This window comes from Papaver somniferum, chromosome 5, assembly GCF_003573695.1.
Source record: "Papaver somniferum cultivar HN1 chromosome 5, ASM357369v1, whole genome shotgun sequence".
Lineage (NCBI taxonomy): Eukaryota > Viridiplantae > Streptophyta > Magnoliopsida > Ranunculales > Papaveraceae > Papaver > Papaver somniferum.
In genome coordinates this window covers 182,540,283-182,558,848 of record NC_039362.1, presented here as the reverse complement: position 1 = coordinate 182,558,848, position 18,566 = coordinate 182,540,283, and the positions used below count along the sequence as shown (strand labels likewise).

At 36.6% G+C, this 18,566-nt stretch overlaps 2 protein-coding genes, 2 long non-coding RNA genes and 1 pseudogene across 8 annotated transcripts; 1 reads left to right on the top strand and 4 right to left on the bottom strand.

The window, feature by feature from the left end:
- Positions 1-2,212: 2,212 nt before the first annotated feature.
- LOC113278292 lies at positions 2,213-4,440 on the bottom strand (annotated as a pseudogene).
- A 983-nt stretch (positions 4,441-5,423) lies between these two features.
- LOC113283869 (E3 ubiquitin-protein ligase RGLG5-like) lies at positions 5,424-6,796 on the top strand. Its single transcript, XM_026533243.1, has one exon. It carries the CDS (start codon positions 5,547-5,549, stop codon positions 6,495-6,497), a length of 951 nt encoding a protein of 316 aa, XP_026389028.1. The 5' UTR covers positions 5,424-5,546; the 3' UTR covers positions 6,498-6,796.
- A 167-nt stretch (positions 6,797-6,963) lies between these two features.
- Positions 6,964-8,290, bottom strand: LOC113283866 (signal peptide peptidase-like 2). The gene is made up of 3 exons (XM_026533242.1): positions 8,160-8,290; positions 7,906-8,061; positions 6,964-7,342 (listed from the first exon to the last, which is right to left on the bottom strand). The coding sequence occupies exons 1-3, from the start codon at positions 8,213-8,215 to the stop codon at positions 7,219-7,221; spliced, it is 336 nt and encodes a 111-aa protein (XP_026389027.1). The 5' UTR covers positions 8,216-8,290; the 3' UTR covers positions 6,964-7,218.
- Positions 8,291-8,615: 325 nt separating this feature from the next.
- On the bottom strand, positions 8,616-12,332 carry LOC113283867. 3 transcript variants are annotated; one of them, XR_003327782.1, is made up of 6 exons: positions 12,188-12,332; positions 11,334-11,492; positions 10,867-10,970; positions 10,614-10,736; positions 9,478-9,681; positions 8,616-9,110 (listed from the first exon to the last, which is right to left on the bottom strand). It is a non-coding gene; the product is annotated as an uncharacterized LOC113283867 (long non-coding RNA). The 3 variants fall into 3 exon arrangements; XR_003327780.1 differs by lacking the exon at positions 9,478-9,681; XR_003327781.1 differs by lacking the exons at positions 8,616-9,110; positions 9,478-9,681 and adding an exon at positions 9,688-10,205.
- An 858-nt stretch (positions 12,333-13,190) lies between these two features.
- LOC113283868 lies at positions 13,191-18,173 on the bottom strand. Of its 3 annotated transcripts, none has more exons than XR_003327784.1 (8): positions 17,907-18,173; positions 16,951-17,109; positions 16,453-16,564; positions 16,202-16,321; positions 15,509-15,666; positions 13,960-14,436; positions 13,728-13,811; positions 13,191-13,620 (listed from the first exon to the last, which is right to left on the bottom strand). It is a non-coding gene; the product is annotated as an uncharacterized LOC113283868 (long non-coding RNA). The 3 variants fall into 3 exon arrangements; XR_003327785.1 differs by having other exon boundaries at positions 14,362-14,436; XR_003327783.1 differs by having other exon boundaries at positions 13,728-14,436.
- Positions 18,174-18,566: the final 393 nt, after the last annotated feature.

Sequence of the window (18,566 nt, the reverse complement as noted above, 5' to 3'; positions counted from 1 at the left end):
GTGAAGCTTTGTGTTGGTGTGTCACATTGGCAGAGGCAGCAATGAGATCCAATTTGGAATCAGAAGTAATTCTGGCTTCTTCAGACAACAATAAGCCTAAAAGTTCTGATGAAGTGATGAGGTTATCATTTTTAAGTTATTGAGTGCACACAGAGGTTTTGAAAGCATTATACTCACACGACAAACCGTAAAGGATATGAATTACCAAATCTTCATCAGAAATCGATCTACCAATTTGAGCTAATTGATGTGAAATGGAACGAGCTTTGTTGAAATAAACTAAAATCGAGTCTGAACTCTTCGTTAAGCCAATCAAATCAGTTTTAAGATGTAACAGACGAGATTTAGTAGAGGAATTATAGTTTTGTTCCAAACGATTCCAGATCTCATGAGAGAAAGTGCAATCAATGACTTGAGAATGAATTTCTTCAGTACAAGCAGAAAATAACCAAGATAAAAGAGAAGAGTCTTGATTTACCCAATAAGCATAAGCCAGATTTGAAAAAAAAAATCATTATCAGGATCAATGTCGATGAAGTCTGAAGCAGAGACGATTTTGACACCAGCAGGAGATGTTTCCGAACATATTTCACAGGACAGTGAAACGAGCCATCAACAAATTGAAAGAGATCATAGCTTCGTAATAACGGAGTGATTTGAGATTTCCAGAGAGGGTAGTTGTTTGCAGATAATTTCAATGGAGGTTTGAATGTTAATGGGATATGTTAGAAAGAATTAGCCATTGAAAACGAAAATCGAAGGTGAATTAGTAATTGAAATTGGAGAAGAATTTAGGGTTATGAAATTAAATCTGATACCATGTTGGAAGATATAATGTCGTTAGACAATCTCCACTGGTTTTTCATTGATTCAAAATCATTGTTCTCTTACAGACTCAATACAGATCTCTCACTTTTAAACACCTGAATTTAATTGACTGGTTTAGCAGGTAACCAATGCAAAACTAACAATCACTCACCAATCATTAATTGACACCTGACAGTTACTCACACATGCACTTCACACAGTTACACTGAGGACTCACACATACAATCCACACAGATTTAATTTTATTATCTGACATTAGGAATTGAGCCGTTAGTACACTTTTCTGTGAAAGGTTGTAACCTAGTTTGGATGACAATTTGTTGAGAGATTTGAAGGAAGACCAACAAAATTGTTAATATAAATAACAAACCATTCCGACGGAGACAAGGCGACAATCAAGCGCTACAAATAAATAAAGAAGATCCGTCCTATGATAGTAAGCCACAAAACAATGAAATGATACGTCCGCCTGCTGAAGTCCGTCATTCCATGATAATGATGACATGAACCAACCTATGTGCACGTCTGCTAATGTGACACCAATTTTGTTACGAGGGGATGCTAATTCTGGTGAAACTATTATGACTAGTGGTCAAGGATTTATATACTGCTCCTACTACTTTGAAGTAAACGTGACTACCACTTAAACATGGTAAATTTGTATTTTCCAATTGAAAAATGAATTATGTATTCAAACTCATTGTGCCCAAACATTCTTCTGACCGCAACTTGCAATGTTTTCTTCTAAGGCTAACTCGGCATACCAGAAATGGCTTTGGTAACATGGCTTTGTTAAAAAAAAAAAAAAAGTACTAAAAAATGGTATTTTAGAATACCTCGGTATGACTACAACAACCAGTACCACCACCACCAGTACCAAGACTTGATCCCCCAACCTCAGGGTTGCAAAGCATTACCCATTCCACCAGGCTAAGGGAGTCCTAGTGAGATTCGGCACACCCAAAATGACATTAGTCCCCAAAAATGATCCTCACTAACGCCAGTAAATTTTTCTCAAGCAGGGTCAATTTTACTTTACGGCTTTACCCTTAGTTGGGTAACACCGTCTACTTACATATCCTTTTGTGTAAAAAAATTATGGGGCGCTGAATAATAAACACGAGGAGAAATTATCATAAATTAATGAAAAACTTGGATTCGGAACTAATTAAAGGAATGTTCAATTTTTAAATTCACTAAACATATTATGACAGCACACCAACAAAAATGGAGAAACTAACAATTTTGTGATTAACGAAAAATCATCACTAAGGAAATTCTTGGCCGTAGATTTTTATGATTATTTTGTAAAACTAGAAGTAATATTTTGCAAGTAACTACAAGAAATAATATCCATCAAAAAAATTAATACATGAACCAAACCTTAATACCTTTTAGCCCAATACATGTAATTGAGCAAATTCAGAAAATTGAGAACACAAAGAACAGTATAAAAAAGATCCAATCGGTTCTCATCCAAGTTACTTCCACCCAACCACTCATTACCAGCGTGTCGACTCGCCGAGTTAGTAATGGAAACGAGTATGGAGCTAATGAAGTATCCCATTGAAGTAGAACACCAAGCCAAGGCAGTACACATACTTCTCATACTTTCAGGTGCTTCAGAATAAAAGAACTCCAGCATTCCTCCTAGTGTACACATATCTGACACACCAAGCAGTAAAAACTGAAATCCCAGCCAAAAAATCGATAACTTCACATGGTCATTGACGGAGTAATTCCGTCTTTTAACTTCTACTACCGCTGCAACGGCCATGGATGCTGACGCCAAGGCCAAACCCAGACCGATTCGTTTGAGGGGTGGAAAAATACTGGTTTTCTGTGGGTATGTTGATGAGCTCTTTTTCTTGACTAGCTAAAGAACTAAATGTTCATATACAGGAATTGAAAGAAGCATGAAAACCAGTGGAAATACCAACAAAGATGGTGGTGGTAATTCGAAACTACGTGTAATTTTTCGGTTCATAACCACTCCTTGATGAACTGAGAAGGTCTGAAGCTGTGCTAAACAACAATTCATCATAATCGTACTTGCGAAGATCGGTAGGAGACCAAGAAATGTCTTGGTTTCTTGGACTTGACTTAAACTTATTGAATCATTGGTTAGTGCCTTGTTCAGGAACCTGTTAAAAAAAATTAGTGCAAGAGAAATTATAGACTAATAATTACTAAATCGAAAATGTCGATGATCAAGCAGTTTAATATTAAACTTACCTGAACTTGGCATATGAACTTCCGCTATCAAGTTCATTCTGATTCATCACAGCTGGTTGTTGTGCTTTCCGATTCCGAGCTGCATAGAAAAACACCCTGAAAATCCTTGTTATTGGACTTCCACTAGGAAGTCTATATCTGTAAATAGGGTATCCAGAGGAGAACAAAAGGATTGCAAGACTGAGAACTGCGGCAGAGATACTGAAACTCCATTGCCAACCTTTATTTTCTTCAATCCAAACCATAATGGTACATGATAAAAGTCCACCGGTGCAAAGAGAGAAAAAGAACCAATTAAAGAAACTTGATATAAGTCTCTTGTTACTATGAGCAAGTTGGTCAGCACCGTGTGCAGGCAATGATGATTTTATCCCTCCAATGCCTATGGCCATGGCATAAAGTCCGACATAAAGAAGTGCAGCTTGCGACTGAGATGGCGGCTTTCCTGTGGTTGGCCGTAGTCTGGCGTTGTTTGCTTGGATTGTCAGCATGATTAATCCCTGCATTATAAAATGTTAAAGCTCTATTTAGAGCTAACATTTGAATCGCATGAATCCCAAAAAATTCAAGATTGCTAATAGGGGTTACCAATTTATTTGGGGTGTACCAAATGCTAATTTTTTGATCGATATTTCGTCTATACCATAATTTTAGATTATAAAGATTCAATTAGATTATTAATCAGTGATTATGTGAATAATACTTACCAATAACTCAATGGAGCCAGAGAGAAGAAATGTCTTAAACCGTGTGAAAAAAGAATCACTAATGAAACCTCCCACAACAGTAAGTAAGAAAGAAGTGGCCATAAAATTAGTGACCATATTTGCAGCTTCAGCACTTGTATAATGCATTGATGACCGGAAATAACTCACAAAATTGGTTGCATTTGATAAAAACACCAAATTCTCCAGGACCTCAACAGCTGCATGTAATTAAACGCACAAGATATGAGAGAATAATTTTTATTTATTTATTTTGCTCACCTGATGTTATTTGGCAAGATACTCCTTTAAACCATAATATTGATCAAAATTAACAAAAAAAAAAAAAAAAAAATGGTTTCTTACCACAAACAATTGCAGCACTCTTGATTCCCTGATGCTTGGCTTCTTGTACTTGTCTTCCTTTCCAATCAACAAATTCATCGTTCTCTTCTGTAATATCATGTGCCTGCTTTTCAAAACACGAGCACTTAAATTATTTTCATATGAAGTTTCAAAATGAGTAAAAAGTAAAATAAAAATAAAAATAATTATGTTAAAATTACCATGAGAGTTTAGAGGGAGACCCAAGAGTGCTTTCAGTTTCAGACACCAAAAATGCTGAAGTTGAGTGAATAGCAGCAGAAGAAGAAGAGATAACTGCTGATGAAGAATGAGATCAAGTTTGTGTCATTTGGTTTGTGAATAGTTATTTTTTATATGGTGTGTAATTAATGCTGAGATAAGAGGTTCCTGGAATTAGGCCAAACTTCATAAACTAGCAAGACCAGGTGTCACAGATTAATTTTCCTTTATTTGTTAGGTTCCAAAATGCATTTAAACTCTATACAATGGAGAATCAATTGGTAAACGATACAAATATGGATATTTTTACCCCAACTTTTATGGATATACGAAAAGCATTTCAATATATAGGACCAGTGCTATAACGTTTGCCTATAAGCAGCATGCTCATCGTGTTGTTATGCATTCGCACATGTGATAAATAGGTTAGTTAAAACTGGCAGAAGAATGACAGTGTATTTTGTCGGTTTCATTGAATCAACCTAAAATATTAGCAGCGTTTAAAACATGAATGCGCTAGATAATGCAAAGATGACAAATTTCTTTTTTACTGTTGCAGTTTCGTATGCTCCTCAAGAGGTCCAAGTTTTCATAAACTTTGAGATATTGTAATGCTTCATTTTGTTGTCACGGTTTTCTTCCGATCTTCAACATTCTCATTTTAGTCCGAGGACTTGGCTCATTAGACGTGTCGTGCAAGTTTTTTACTATTTTTTATTTTTGTGATCAGTAAAAAATTTGATGCCGGCAAGTTTCAAAACTCAGGTCACTAGTCACATCTGCTAGACACTAAGATAATCAAATTCTTGTTACCTATGGAACACAAAAAATGGGCAAAAGTTAACATCATCAACCCATTCAGTCAAGTTCCCTTGGAAAATCAACTTATTTCCCATAGACATGCTCCATCAACCAAACAAACTCAGCTTAGGTTTACACCTGACCTTGAGATTGCCGACGTCAGCCGTCAGGTTTAGAAAGCGGAGTTCGTGTTCGCACTCGGTTTCAAGATTCCTTTTTATAAAAACAGAAGCAAACAAAAAAATAAAAAAATCCCATTCTCATCGAGCTCCGTATTTCCTTATCTTGGACCGCCGTAACTCTATTAAACCGACCTCCCCTAAATTTTCTGTCAGTCTCCCATTCTTTTCTTCGAACTAGGGTTTACGAAATTCTCTACAGATTTCTTCTCAGATGGGGAATAAAAGCACTAAATCGTCACTTTCAAGAGGATCTTCATCGTCGAATTATCTCCAGAACTCATCTTCTCAGTCTCAGATGGGGAATTCGTCAATTTCAAGAGGATTTCAGTCGTCGTTTTCAGAATCAAAATACTCAAGAATTGCAGATAATTACAATTCTTTAGACGAAGTTACAACAGCATTAGCACAAGCAGGTCTAGAATCTTCAAATCTGATCGTCGGTATCGATTTCACAAAAAGCAATGAATGGAGTGGTCAAAAATCATTCAACAACAAGTGCTTACATTCCATCAACAAAACCTCCCGAAACCCTTACGAACAGGCAATCTCCATAATCGGAAGAACATTATCGGCGTTCGATGAAGATAACCTAATTCCATGTTTCGGATTTGGTGATGTGAAGACGAATGATAAACATGTGTTCAGTTTTTACAAGGATAAAGTCTGTAATGGATTTGAAGAGGTGTTATCCAGGTATAGAGATTTGGTACCGCATGTATGCCTCTCAGGACCGACGTCGTTTGCTCCGATCATTGATATGGCGAGTACAATTGTTCATCAAAGTGGCGGTCAGTACCATGTGTTGTTGATTATTGCTGATGGACAGGTTCAGAAGGAACAGGAGCAAGAGACTATTAACGCGATTGTGAGAGCCAGCGAGTATCCGTTGTCGATTGTTTTGGTTGGAGTTGGAGATGGGCCTTGGGAATTGATGAAGAAATTTGATGATAATATCCCTCATCGTGCTTTTGATAACTTTCAGTTTGTTAATTTTACTGAGATTACGTCAAAAGATTTGCCGGAGACTAAAAGAGAGACGGAATTCGCTCTTTCGGCTTTGATGGAAATCCCTTCTCAGTATAAGGCTACTGTAGAACTTGGATTGTTGAGTTCTAGAAATAACAAGACTGTTGAAAAGGTTGCTCTTCCTCCACCTTTCTAAAATGACCTTTCCCTCTTTAGAGTGCAGCAGTAGACAGCAGGAGGATTTCTGTCGCGATTGCGTGAGTTTTCATTAGCCTGATGAGGATTAACGCCTCTAGCCTCCAAGTACTTAGTTTCTGTTTTTTGTTAGTCTATTAGTTCTGATTTTCATTTAATTTTAGGTAGTGTTTGTTCAAGATAACACAAAAGAATTCATCTGGTTCAACTAACAACAGTACAAGATTGATATTGGTGTTCTTTTAAGTTTGCTGTTTCTGATTCCTCTTTGAATATGTCATTGTTTTCATTCTTGTGAAATGGCCCTTGTGTACGAATCTCTAGATGGTAAGTCTTTTTCTTCTGTAGCATGTTTTCATTCAATTAAGAAATCCTCATACCAACTTTAAGTACAGAAGGTACTGTATATTACAATTGCGATAAGACACAGATATGATATAATTTTGTTAATTTTATTAGTTGAAGAATTCAATTACATACAGATTTTCGAGATTTCTTAGCTTTTCAGGAGATCTATCAATGGGGTCAGCTGCTGCCTGTTATCTATCCTTCCACCTCTAAAGATACAAGCAACCTAATATGCTCAGGCTTCGCCTGAAGGATCTCTAGATACTGGTGCAGAGGGCCCATAGTTTCAGAGGTGTTTCAGTTCACCTCCAAACCAGCCTAATATAAAAAAATATCAGGATATTGTATGACAGCAAACAAGAACGACCGTTACACTAGTTTAACATCTTCATTCGAGGCAAGTTTAAAATGTACCCAAAGTACAAGGGACAAGATACAGTCGTGCAGGTTGACCATGCCCATCCATTAAGTACAACCCAATATAGGTAAGGATGAGACCTGCAATCAAGACAATAGATTTCGTCAACAAGATATCCATGAGGGTTGTTATTCTAGAGTATCAGTAGAGTGAGCACTTTGAAAGTAAGATGAAATGAACAAAATAAAGAGAATTTGTGCAATGGAAAGTATGACAGTTGTCCTATTTTATCGCTTTCTTGAACAAAGCAACCGACGTGCATACACCCCATATGATCGTGTTATATTTTACTATCCAGTATTGACTATTGAGGTTCATGCATACAAAAATTCCCAAAATAGAAGTAAATACAAAAGGTAGCTATTGATGCATCAGAACTGAACCTCCTGTAAATCGTGATTCCCAGGACCTAGGTGATTATATAATTTTCAAAGAACGAAGATATCAACACCAGACAATAAAAAAGCTTTTGAGTTTTGACGAACCAAAAACCAACGCGAGTTACGTACATGCACCATTTCTAGCTTGGAAACAAGTTATATGTATGCTCCAATATATATCAAGTGTTTATTAACCAAGTACAGCGAAATAAGAATAAGACTGAACTAAAAGCAAACTGAAAATGAAGAAGCAAGAAGCTTACAAGAACATCTTGGCAACCCATGCATATGATACATGCTGATTGGCAGCCCAAAAGATGGCAAATGCTAGACAGAATGGCAACACCCCCATAGAAAGAACTGTTATCTCCCCAAGACAAGGAAGGTTTACTTTCTTATTCCCAGAATTATTGAATATCCTGAAAGAGAGATGCACAATACTAAGATGAGAAGAAAAAAAAAGCTATACAATGGCATGTCAAAGTAGTTGCTAAAATCTGGATCATCGTGCATCTACCTTAAGGTCACCTTAACTAGGCAAGCGTGCATTCCCTGAAAAGAAAAGAAAAACATCAGAGTAAAGTTCAGCAATCTGGTTAATTACTATTTACACAATCTGGTTAATTACTATTTACACAAATATCAATGACGCTGTCCACTGGTCAAGGTTTACTTTCCTTTTGCAGGGACTGAGGGGAAAAGTTCAAATTCCAAAAAAAAGTCTGGGAGGCATGTCCGTTCATTATACCTAACGGGGTTTGATGCAACTATGAGTAAAGACAATATTAGTACATGAAGTCCACATATAATGGGATGAAAAGCATAGGAAATACAACATTTTTTCCTAACCTTCCATGAATGCGTAATGCGTAATTTGATTCAAAACTTTTTCAGAGTACAAAGACTTGCAAATTCGTAACAATACACGAAAAAGAAACACAGGTGGTGAATAATAAAGTTTGACGCTGATGTGTTAGTTAAAGTTTCCTGCTTGTAATATTTGCACTGTGTGGCGAAGTATACAAAAAACAATGAGGTGTTCAGCAAAAGATCAAGAAGCACAAATGTTTCTATCTCGTTCTTCTGGTCTGCTGTGCATATTAGTTACTGATTATTACTAACAGCACCTCTCCAAACATTAAATACAAAAATGAATATCTTAAGTAAACAAAGTAAGAAGGTCTTATACGTGGAACACCAATACCTCGGTCATGAAGCAAACCTTTACAATTGATGCCCATATAGTCAAGTTTCGATGGGAAAAAAAAGTACGGAGGAAATTCTAAAAAAAATCTATGTAGCTCAGTAACTCAGTTCCACCAATGCAAAATAGTACGATCAGCAGCCAAATGAACCACGCCGACATAAAGAAGTACAGTGGCATCAGAAAGACTGATGCTACAATGACAACCACAGCACCCCTGGCATTGATATCAAAAACATCCTTAGTCTCAGCAGCGGAAGAGACCTGTCGAATCAAGAAACAAAACAGGATTTAGAAATTGCATCTTCCCGACTCATTTCCAGAGCAACAGAGAACAAGAGAAAATTTAAACATAAATAAATAAAATTCAGGCAGGCAAGTATTAGATCTATGAAGCTAACTCTACTGAGAAGTCACTTGGTTTTCCTTCAGAAGTCATTGGTTTGTTTCAGTTTCTTTTCACCCAAACATGAAATCACCTCAGTAGTTAAAAACATCATGAGGATTGTACTATAGTCCAGTTTGAAGCAATCTCCAATTTTAAGATTCTAGTCACCATTACCATTTCAATGGAACTTAACCAGGAACATAAGATTTAACAAGGACATAAGCTGCACGAATATTTGCTTACCAAACAGTGGCATATACAAAGCATCTGGAGATGTGTGGTTGAAAGTGTACAGATGTTAGTATTACGCCCCGTGGATGAACGACTTGCACTTGTCACTGGCCTAATGTATGAGACCTTACAAGCATATAGACATGGTACACCTTACAAGCATATAGACATGGTACTTCTAAAGCTAAGTCTCTTTATAAAAAGAGAACTGCGGTTCTGGACCAGAAGTATCACATGGTTACGGTTAAAAGGATTTTCCATCTATTTTCCCAGCAAGAAATTATTGAATAACATGAATTGGACTAAAGCGATTCAGATGGAACAGAACTAATGAACAACAAAAATATGTCTCAACTTGGAAGAGCTGAGCATGACTTGAACGCATATGTTAAAAGTTAAAACAGTTACAAAATGCCAGCTCCGACTTCCAAGGGATATATAGAATCATAGATAAGCATGTCTAACTGCGAATGCAAAAACTGTCTGCAGATACCAACACACGATATGGATATTTTATATTTTATCACATTTCTTTTTATCTTTTCATCTTAACTAAAATTGATTATTACACTCCCAGAAAAAGGTCTTTCGATGCAATGTGGAGGCAAAAATCCCTTGCTCAGAAGCAATAAACTCCGACCAAAGAGACGCACAGACAATAGTCCCAATGGCCATCAGAAATAGAAATGTCACTGAAATGTCCACAAGCGGGCGGTTTGGAGAGTAAACTAGAAGCTCCACTACATTGCAACCATATTCGAATTAGACAGCATGTTATATGAATTAAAAGGAGAAAGGTAACAAATGTTACAAATAATAGGAGTAGATGGGTTGAATGAAGACTGTTGATATTTCTTGCTTTTCAATCTTAAAGACGTGCTATTGATTACATACGGATTCTAGCTAACTTATTTCTTTATATGTAAGAATCAAAAGGATTCGCCCATGGTCCAAGGTCGCTTTCAACCACCTTTTGCATCTAATAATTATTGACAAAGCAAGACTTTATTGGCATGGCAGTAAAAGAATAGAATACCATTCATAACCAACCCCGAAAAGTAAGTAGTCTTTGCTTAATCTTCCGAACAACATATTACATGCATCAACTCAAATTGAAATCAAACCAAAAGATCACAACAAAAACTTACCCCGACATCCGGCTAACTTAATACTTTCAAGTCTCTCCTGTCAACTTCGCGATCATGGCAACATGAATTGGAACGTAATGTTTATGGAAGTATGATTTTCATAACACGCCAATTTGTAAAGATCTGCCAGAAAAATGTATGGAGAAAAACATATAAGGGATCTAATAAACACAGCAAAATGAATGATCCTAGAGCATTCAAAAGATAAACAACTTCACATGACTAATTTGATTGGGCATCAGGTAAGGAATACCTTCACTGTCATTGATCACCAATAAGCCAGATGCACCACCTGATTCAGCAATTCATCGTAAAGGCAGAATCTCCGCGTGTAGACAGTGCATTAGAAGTTGATAACTGAAACAGGTTGAACAAAACATGATCTACAACAACAATTGATCATTTCAAAAGAAAATAATAGAGTAGCCATGCTAAATTTGTAATGTGGATAGTATAACATAGAACGCGTCAATTATCCCCATAATCCATTCCAGACACACCAAAGAGTAAAGAGTACCAAGTGAGAAAGTTCTAGAATCAGCAGAAAAAATGTCTAAGTAATATCACGTAACTTTGATCAACCTTTGTAAAGCTTGATTCCACCCATATACAACCTAAATGTTTCCGCTATTATAAAGTTCCTGCTAACATATTAACATCTCATGCTGTGTGCAACAAAATTTTAGAAGCTCGGTATAAAAATATCAGAGCAAGAATTACATTTGAGGTTGAACTTGAGCAGCAATTTGAGGGATTTGCAAAAGCGGCAGGATGTCGAAGAGCATTGTCTGCATGTGCTGGAAAGAGAGCACTAAAGACAGCACCTAAACCAACTACTCTTTCAACTTCAGTATTATTTACCCATGTCATCAGCTTTACCTGAAAATGAAAGAAGGGAAATACCTCAGATCAACTTAGTTGCAACTGCTAAATGTAAGGGGAAAGGAACAGATTAAGAAACGTATATATTGACTACATAGCTTAGACGCGAAAACACACATACATCACTTTTCTGTGTAAAATAACTTATATGATTTAAAATAGATCCAAAACACACTCACATTGCAAGGAAATCCACTACATGAATAGAAGCACTGAAACAGAAACTGAATATGCACATGCTAGGGACGAACATTCTATTGCTTACAAGTTAGAGAGGGGGTATATAATTTGTTTGTACATAACACGGCTCAATAAATTTCCAAACCATACAGCGTTATATATTACTTGACTGCACTTCAACCCTTACAGCACTTAGATTCCCTAAATCAGTCATACAATTCCTCCCAACTAATGACCTTAGCGGTCTAATCCCAGAGATCCGAATCTTTAAAAGATTAAAACTCAACTAATCTACCTATCCTAATTTACGCTCTACGCATTTCAGAAAATATATATATCAATCTAGTATTTCAAGTGTTTTACTTTAGTTCAAAATTTTCTCTTCAAAAAGCACAATCACAAATTGAAACCCTAAAATTACAACATTTAATACGAATTATCAGGAGAGAAAAAAAACTCAGATTAAGCGACAAAATTAACAATATTACTAGTATTCGTAGTGACTGGAATACCATCTGGAAATTGTTGCTGCATGGAGCCGATTTATGAGCGATTCGATCACCTTGAGGAACAATTGCAGCAGCAGAAGAAGCCACTGTCGGTGTGACCTAGATTTCCTCTCTTTTGACCACCACGCCAAGAGTGAAACGAAAGAAGAGGAAAGATCTGTTAATTTAAAAGCGTTTTTTTTTCAGTGTTTCCGTTTTTTTCTCAAATAACATTCCCATTTCGGAGGGAAGTGCTGTAACGGAAATTGAACCGGTTTATTGGCCCGCTTTTCTTTCGACGATTTTTTAACAAAGTTTAACAGGGGATTCATTGATTTTTTTTTTAAATTTTTTAACAAGTTATTCACTGTAAAAAGCTCTAAAGAGCAAGCACAGACCCCAAATAAAAACTGACGTACCGGACTAATGACACCACGTACCGTAAAAGCTTTAGCGAACAACAATTGCAAATCCCCGATAAAAATCAATGAGGGCAACTGAAATCCACGCACAAACCCGACACAGAAGAGATATATCAAACATCAAGAACAAAGAAACGGTAACAGGGCCCACCCAACCATCAAGAACAAAGAAACAGTAAAAATAAAATGCCAACATAAAAAGATCGCCACGGAGGGATTATTCTTTTCAAGTTGGTGACAAGGTATCATTCTGATTCGGAAATGAGATGTTTACCAAGGGATTATACGGAGAAATAATCCCGACTGAAACAGAAAATGGTGTGGACTCCCTCACGTGGACTCACTAAAAATCTGTTTCAATGGGAGTATCCTGCTCCCTCGGTAGGTGTACCACTTCCCATTCCGTTTCCCTGGAATTAGAGTTTGCCTAGAATCCTCCCAACTTCTAATGAGGGGAATGTGTTACAGAAATAGAGACGGCAGCTCTATTCATGCCACAGAAAGAGAAATAGAAAAAGCACCACTCCGACAGACAGGCACAATGACAACCACACACGTGGGCCAATGAGAGGAAGACAAAACATAAGACATTCAGTGACAGAGAATGGAGACTAAAATGCAATGATATTAGTTCTTACACTGGAGAGGGCAAGATAGCGTATGCACAAAATTAATTAAGCTACTACATATAGATTTGTCTAGATTTCTTCCCACTTTACCTTGGGTCAACATTAGTTCCTGCACAATTTGATTTGGTGTAGTCGAGTTAATGCTAAAACAGATCTTATCAAAATTGGTCCAACAGATCTTTGCTGAATATCAACAAGCTTAATCACTATCTTGTATGCAGGTAGCTTCAACAGATCGATCTATGGAGTCTGCCGCTGCCTGTTATCTATACTTTCATCTCTAGATACAACTAACCCTAATATACTCAGACTTCGCCTAAAGGATCTCTAGATACTGGTGCAGAGGACCCATAGTTCCAGAGGTGTTTCAGCTCACCTCTAACCCAGCCTAGAATAACTATAAGCCCTGAACAAAAAAGTAAAATATATCAGGAAATTGGTATGTTCGCAAATAAGAACGCTTTAAACTGGTTAAATACCATATCTTCATTTGAGGCAAGTTTTAAAATGTACCCAAAGTACAAGGAACAAGATATAGGAGTGCTGGTTGACCATTCCCATCCATTAAGTATAACCCAACATCTGTGAGGACGAGACCTGCAATCAAGAGAATATCCATCGTCAACAAGATATCCATGAGGGTTGTTATTCTAGTGTACCAGTAGAGTGAGCATTTTAAAAGTAAGATGAAATGGAAATAGAGCAGCAAGACTAAGTAGTAGGAAAAATGAAGCAAAGGACATACTAATGATGTGTTCAGCAAAAGATGAAAAATCACAAACGTTATCTCGTTTCTTCTGGTCTGTTGTGCACATTAGGCACTAATCATTACTAACTGCACCTCTCCAAACATTAAATGGAAAAATAAATATTCCAAGTAGACATAGTAAGAAGGTCTTATACTTATGACACCAATGTCTCAGTCATGATCATGAAGCAAACCTTTACAATTGATACACAATGATGGATGCAACCAATTAATCAAGTTTTGAGGAAACAATCAAACAAAAAAGTAAGGAGGAAATTCCAAAAAACTCTGTGCCTCAGTTCCACTGAGGCAAAATAGTACAATCAGCAGCCAAATGAACCAAGCAGACATAAAGAAGCACAGTAGCATCAGCAAGACTGATGCTACAATAACAAATACCACAGCAGCCCCGACATTGATATGAATAATCTCCTTAGAAGAGTCATTTCTGACAGTCTCAGCAGCAGAAGAGACCTGAAGAACCAAGAAACAAAACAGGTTTCAGAAATTACATCTCCCAGACACATTTCCAGAGCAACAAAGAAGAAGATAAATTTTGGATCACAAGAATCCTACTGAAACATGAATAAATAAATAAATTCAGGCAAGTATTAGATCTATGAAGCTAACTCTGCTCAGAAGCCACTTAGTTTTCCTTCAGAAGGCATTGATCTCTTTTAATTTCTTTTCATCAAAACATGGAATCACCTGATTGATTACCACGGTCCAGTTTGAAGCAATCTCCTATCTTAAGATTCTAGTCACCACTACCATTTCAATGGAACTTAACCAGGAACATAAGATTTAACATGGTAATAAGCTGCACTGATCTTTATTATGCGTTACTAAACAATGGTATATACAAAGCACCTGGAGATATGTGGTTGGAAGTGCACATATGTTAGTATTACAGTCCGTGGATGGACGTCTTGCACTTGTCACTGGCCTAATGTATGAGCCCTTACAAGCATATAAACATGGTACTTCAAAAGCTAAATATGGTTATAGAAAGATCCAATAAGAAAAAAAGAAAAAAAAGAAACTCCAATTCTGAACCAGAAGTCTCATATGATCTCAACTTCAGATGAACTGTTAACAAAGCGATTCAGATGGGGCAGAACAAATAAACAACAAAAATATATCTCAACTTGGAAGGGCTGAGCATGACTTGAAAGCATATGTTAAAACAGTAATAAATTGCAAGCTCCAAATTCCAAGGGATATATAAAATCATAGATAAGCATGTCTAACTGTGAAAGCAAAAAAACTGTCTGCAGAGACCAACTCGTAATATGGATAATCCATATCTCCTTGTTTCCTTTTATCTTTTCATCTTAACTAAAATTGATTACTACATTCCCGGAAAAAAGGTCTTTCAATGCATGGAGGCAATTATCAGAGCTCAGACCTTAATGCAAGTTTCAGACTAAGAGAGGAGGTACCAGCGTATGAAATAAGCCCAGCATGTGTGGTTAACAACTTTTGTCCTCGTAATATAACTAATGCTTTGCACGAAACTGAAGGATCAATTAAGAAAAGAACAAACCTTTGGTGTCAGCTGATCATTACTCTCGTGACCTTGCTTAGAAGCAATAAACTCGGACCAAAGAGACGCACAGACAATAGTGCCAACAGCCATCATCCATAAAAATATATCTGAAACGTCTACTAGTGCGAGGTTTGGAGAGTACAATAGAAGCTCCACTACATTGCAACCATATTCAAATTAGCCGGAATGTTATATGAATTAAAAGGAGAAAGGTAACACATGTTACAATATTAGAATGATGACCAAGATGGTGTATCTGTATATCCAATGGTTCAAGAAACAAAAAATATAACAGAAAGGCCTAAATTAACAACATTACAGATCCAAGGACCTCTGTTCTGTACTACTGTGTTGTTATTCCTTGCTTTCCCATCTTAAAGACGTGCTATTGATTACATACGGATTCTAGCTGACCTGACTTCTCTATATGTAAGAATTAAAAGGATTCCCCTACGATCCGAGGACATTTTCAAGCCACGTTTTGCATCTAACAATTACTGACAAAGCAACACTTTTTAGTGGCACGGAAATAAAAGAATAGAATACCATTCATTATCTTATCCAAGAATATAAGTGAAACTCATAACCTGCACCGAAAAGTAAGTAGCCTTCCAGTAATCTTGCGAACAACAAATTCCATGCATCGATTTTAAATTGACATTAAACCAAAAGGTTACAAAAAAAACTTACCCTGTCCTCCGGCTAACATTAATTTTTTCATAGTCTCTCCTGTCGACTTCGTGATCATGACAACAGGAATTGTTATGTTTATGGAAGTATCATTTTCTTGACACACCATTTTGAAAAGCTCTGCCAGAAAAATATATGTGGGAAACATATAAGGGATCTAATCAACACAGGGCAAAAGGAATGATCATAGAGCATTCAAAAGATAAACAACTTTGAATAACTAACTGATTGGGCCATCAGGTGAGGAATACCTTCATTGCTATTGATCACCAATAACCCAGATGCACCACCTGATTCAGTGGCTTCTGCTTTCTTCTTAAAGACTCAATCTCCGCTTGTAGACAGTGCAATAGAATTCGATAACTGAAACAGGTTGAACAAAACATGATCTACAACAACAATTGAACATTTCAAAAGAAAGCAAAAAGAGTAACCATGCTAATTTTATAATGGGGATAGTATAACATAAAACACGTCCATATCCCCCATAATCCAGACAGGCCACAGAGTGAAGACTACCAAGTGCGAAAGTTTTAGAATCAGCAGAAAAGTGTCTGTCAAGAATAATAAGTAATATCACGCAACTCTAATCTACCTTTGTAAAGCTTGAGTCCACTCAGATACTACCTAAATGCTTCCACTATACCGTTAACAAATTATCACGCAGTTCAAACTAATGTATTAACATCTCATCCCATGTGCAACATGATTTCAGAAGCTCGGGGTAAAAACATCAGAGAAAGAATTACATTTGAGGTTGAACTTGAGCAGCAATTTGAGGGGTTTGCGAAAGCGGCAGGATATCGAAAAGCATTTTCTGCATGTCTTGGCAAGGGAACACCAAAGGCAGCACTTAAACCAACTACACTTTCAACTTTGGTACTATTTACCCACATCATCAACTTTACCTGAAAATGAAATAACAAAAAAATACTTCAGATCAACTAAGGTGCAACGGCTAAATGTAAGGGGAAAGGAACAGATTAAGAAACACATATATAGCTCAGATACGAAAATATAAGTACATCATTTTCGGTGTAAAATGACCTATACGATTTAAAATAACATCTTCCCGGATCCAAAATACACTCACATTGCAAGGAAACACACTACACAAAAAGAAGCGTTGAAACAGAAACTGAAATGCACATGCTAGGGACGAAGACGAACATTCTATTGCTTATAAGTTGGAGAGGAAGTGTAATATTTGCTTGTATATCAGACAGCTCAATAAATCCTCAAACCATATAGCATTAAAAAAAACTGACATATATTGCTTTGCTTCAACACTTACAGCACTTAGATTCCTTAAATAAGTTATACATTTCCTCCCAACAAATAACCTTATCGGTCTTATCCCGAAGATCCGAATCGTTCAGAGATTTAAAACTCAAACGTTATGTCCTGGTTATTATGTATAACCACTGCACTTCACTACCGATTCAAATAGCAATAATTCTACTTATTACATCCTCATTCATGCTCTACACATTTCAGGAAATATATCAATAAACTTTCAAGTGATTTTAATTCAAATTATTCTATCTAAAAAGAAAATTTATGAATTAAAACCCTAGAATTACAAGATTTAACAACAAAATATCAGGAAGAAAAAAAATAGAAAAAAGAAACTCAAACTGAGTAACAAAATCAACAAGACTACTAACTACTAGTAATAGTAGTGATGGAAAATTGGAAATCATACCAGCTGAACAACGTTATTACATGAAGCTGATTTGTTACCGATTTTTTCACCGGAAATTTCATGAGCAGATGATGTTAAACAGGAAATGACAAGGAGATGAAGAAAGACTAGAAGAATTGCAGAAGAAGAAGAAGAAGCCATTATCGGTGTGACCTAGGTTTCCTCCTTTGCACGCTAAGAGTAAAACGAAAGCAGAGAAGAAGAAGCCATTATTATGGTGTTTTTCGCGTGTTGACTGACTGAATGAATCACACTGATGACCTGAACTTTCTCAGCCAATTTGTTTGTTTTATTACTTTTTTTCGTTTTCTTTCCTCAACTTTCGCATTTCGAATCGGTTTATGGGGGCCACTTTTCTATACTTTTGGAAATCGGCCATCTCAAGATTCTCAACTCAGGTGCTCAACTATGTCTGCTGCTCAACACGGCCAAGACACTCACGTCACAACTTTGAGGTCATAGACTTGCATCTTGTTTGTGTGCAAACTCATCTGAGTCGGGTCTGAGTCATCTAGACCTGACTGAAATCACCTGAGTTATCTGGATCTAAGTCACTAAGGTCTGATTCAAAAAATATGTTTGTTTTGTGAGTCAGACCTGACTCAGCTGACTGAACTTTTTTGGACAAAACTTCCCTTTTGCACATTTTTAATCATAAAC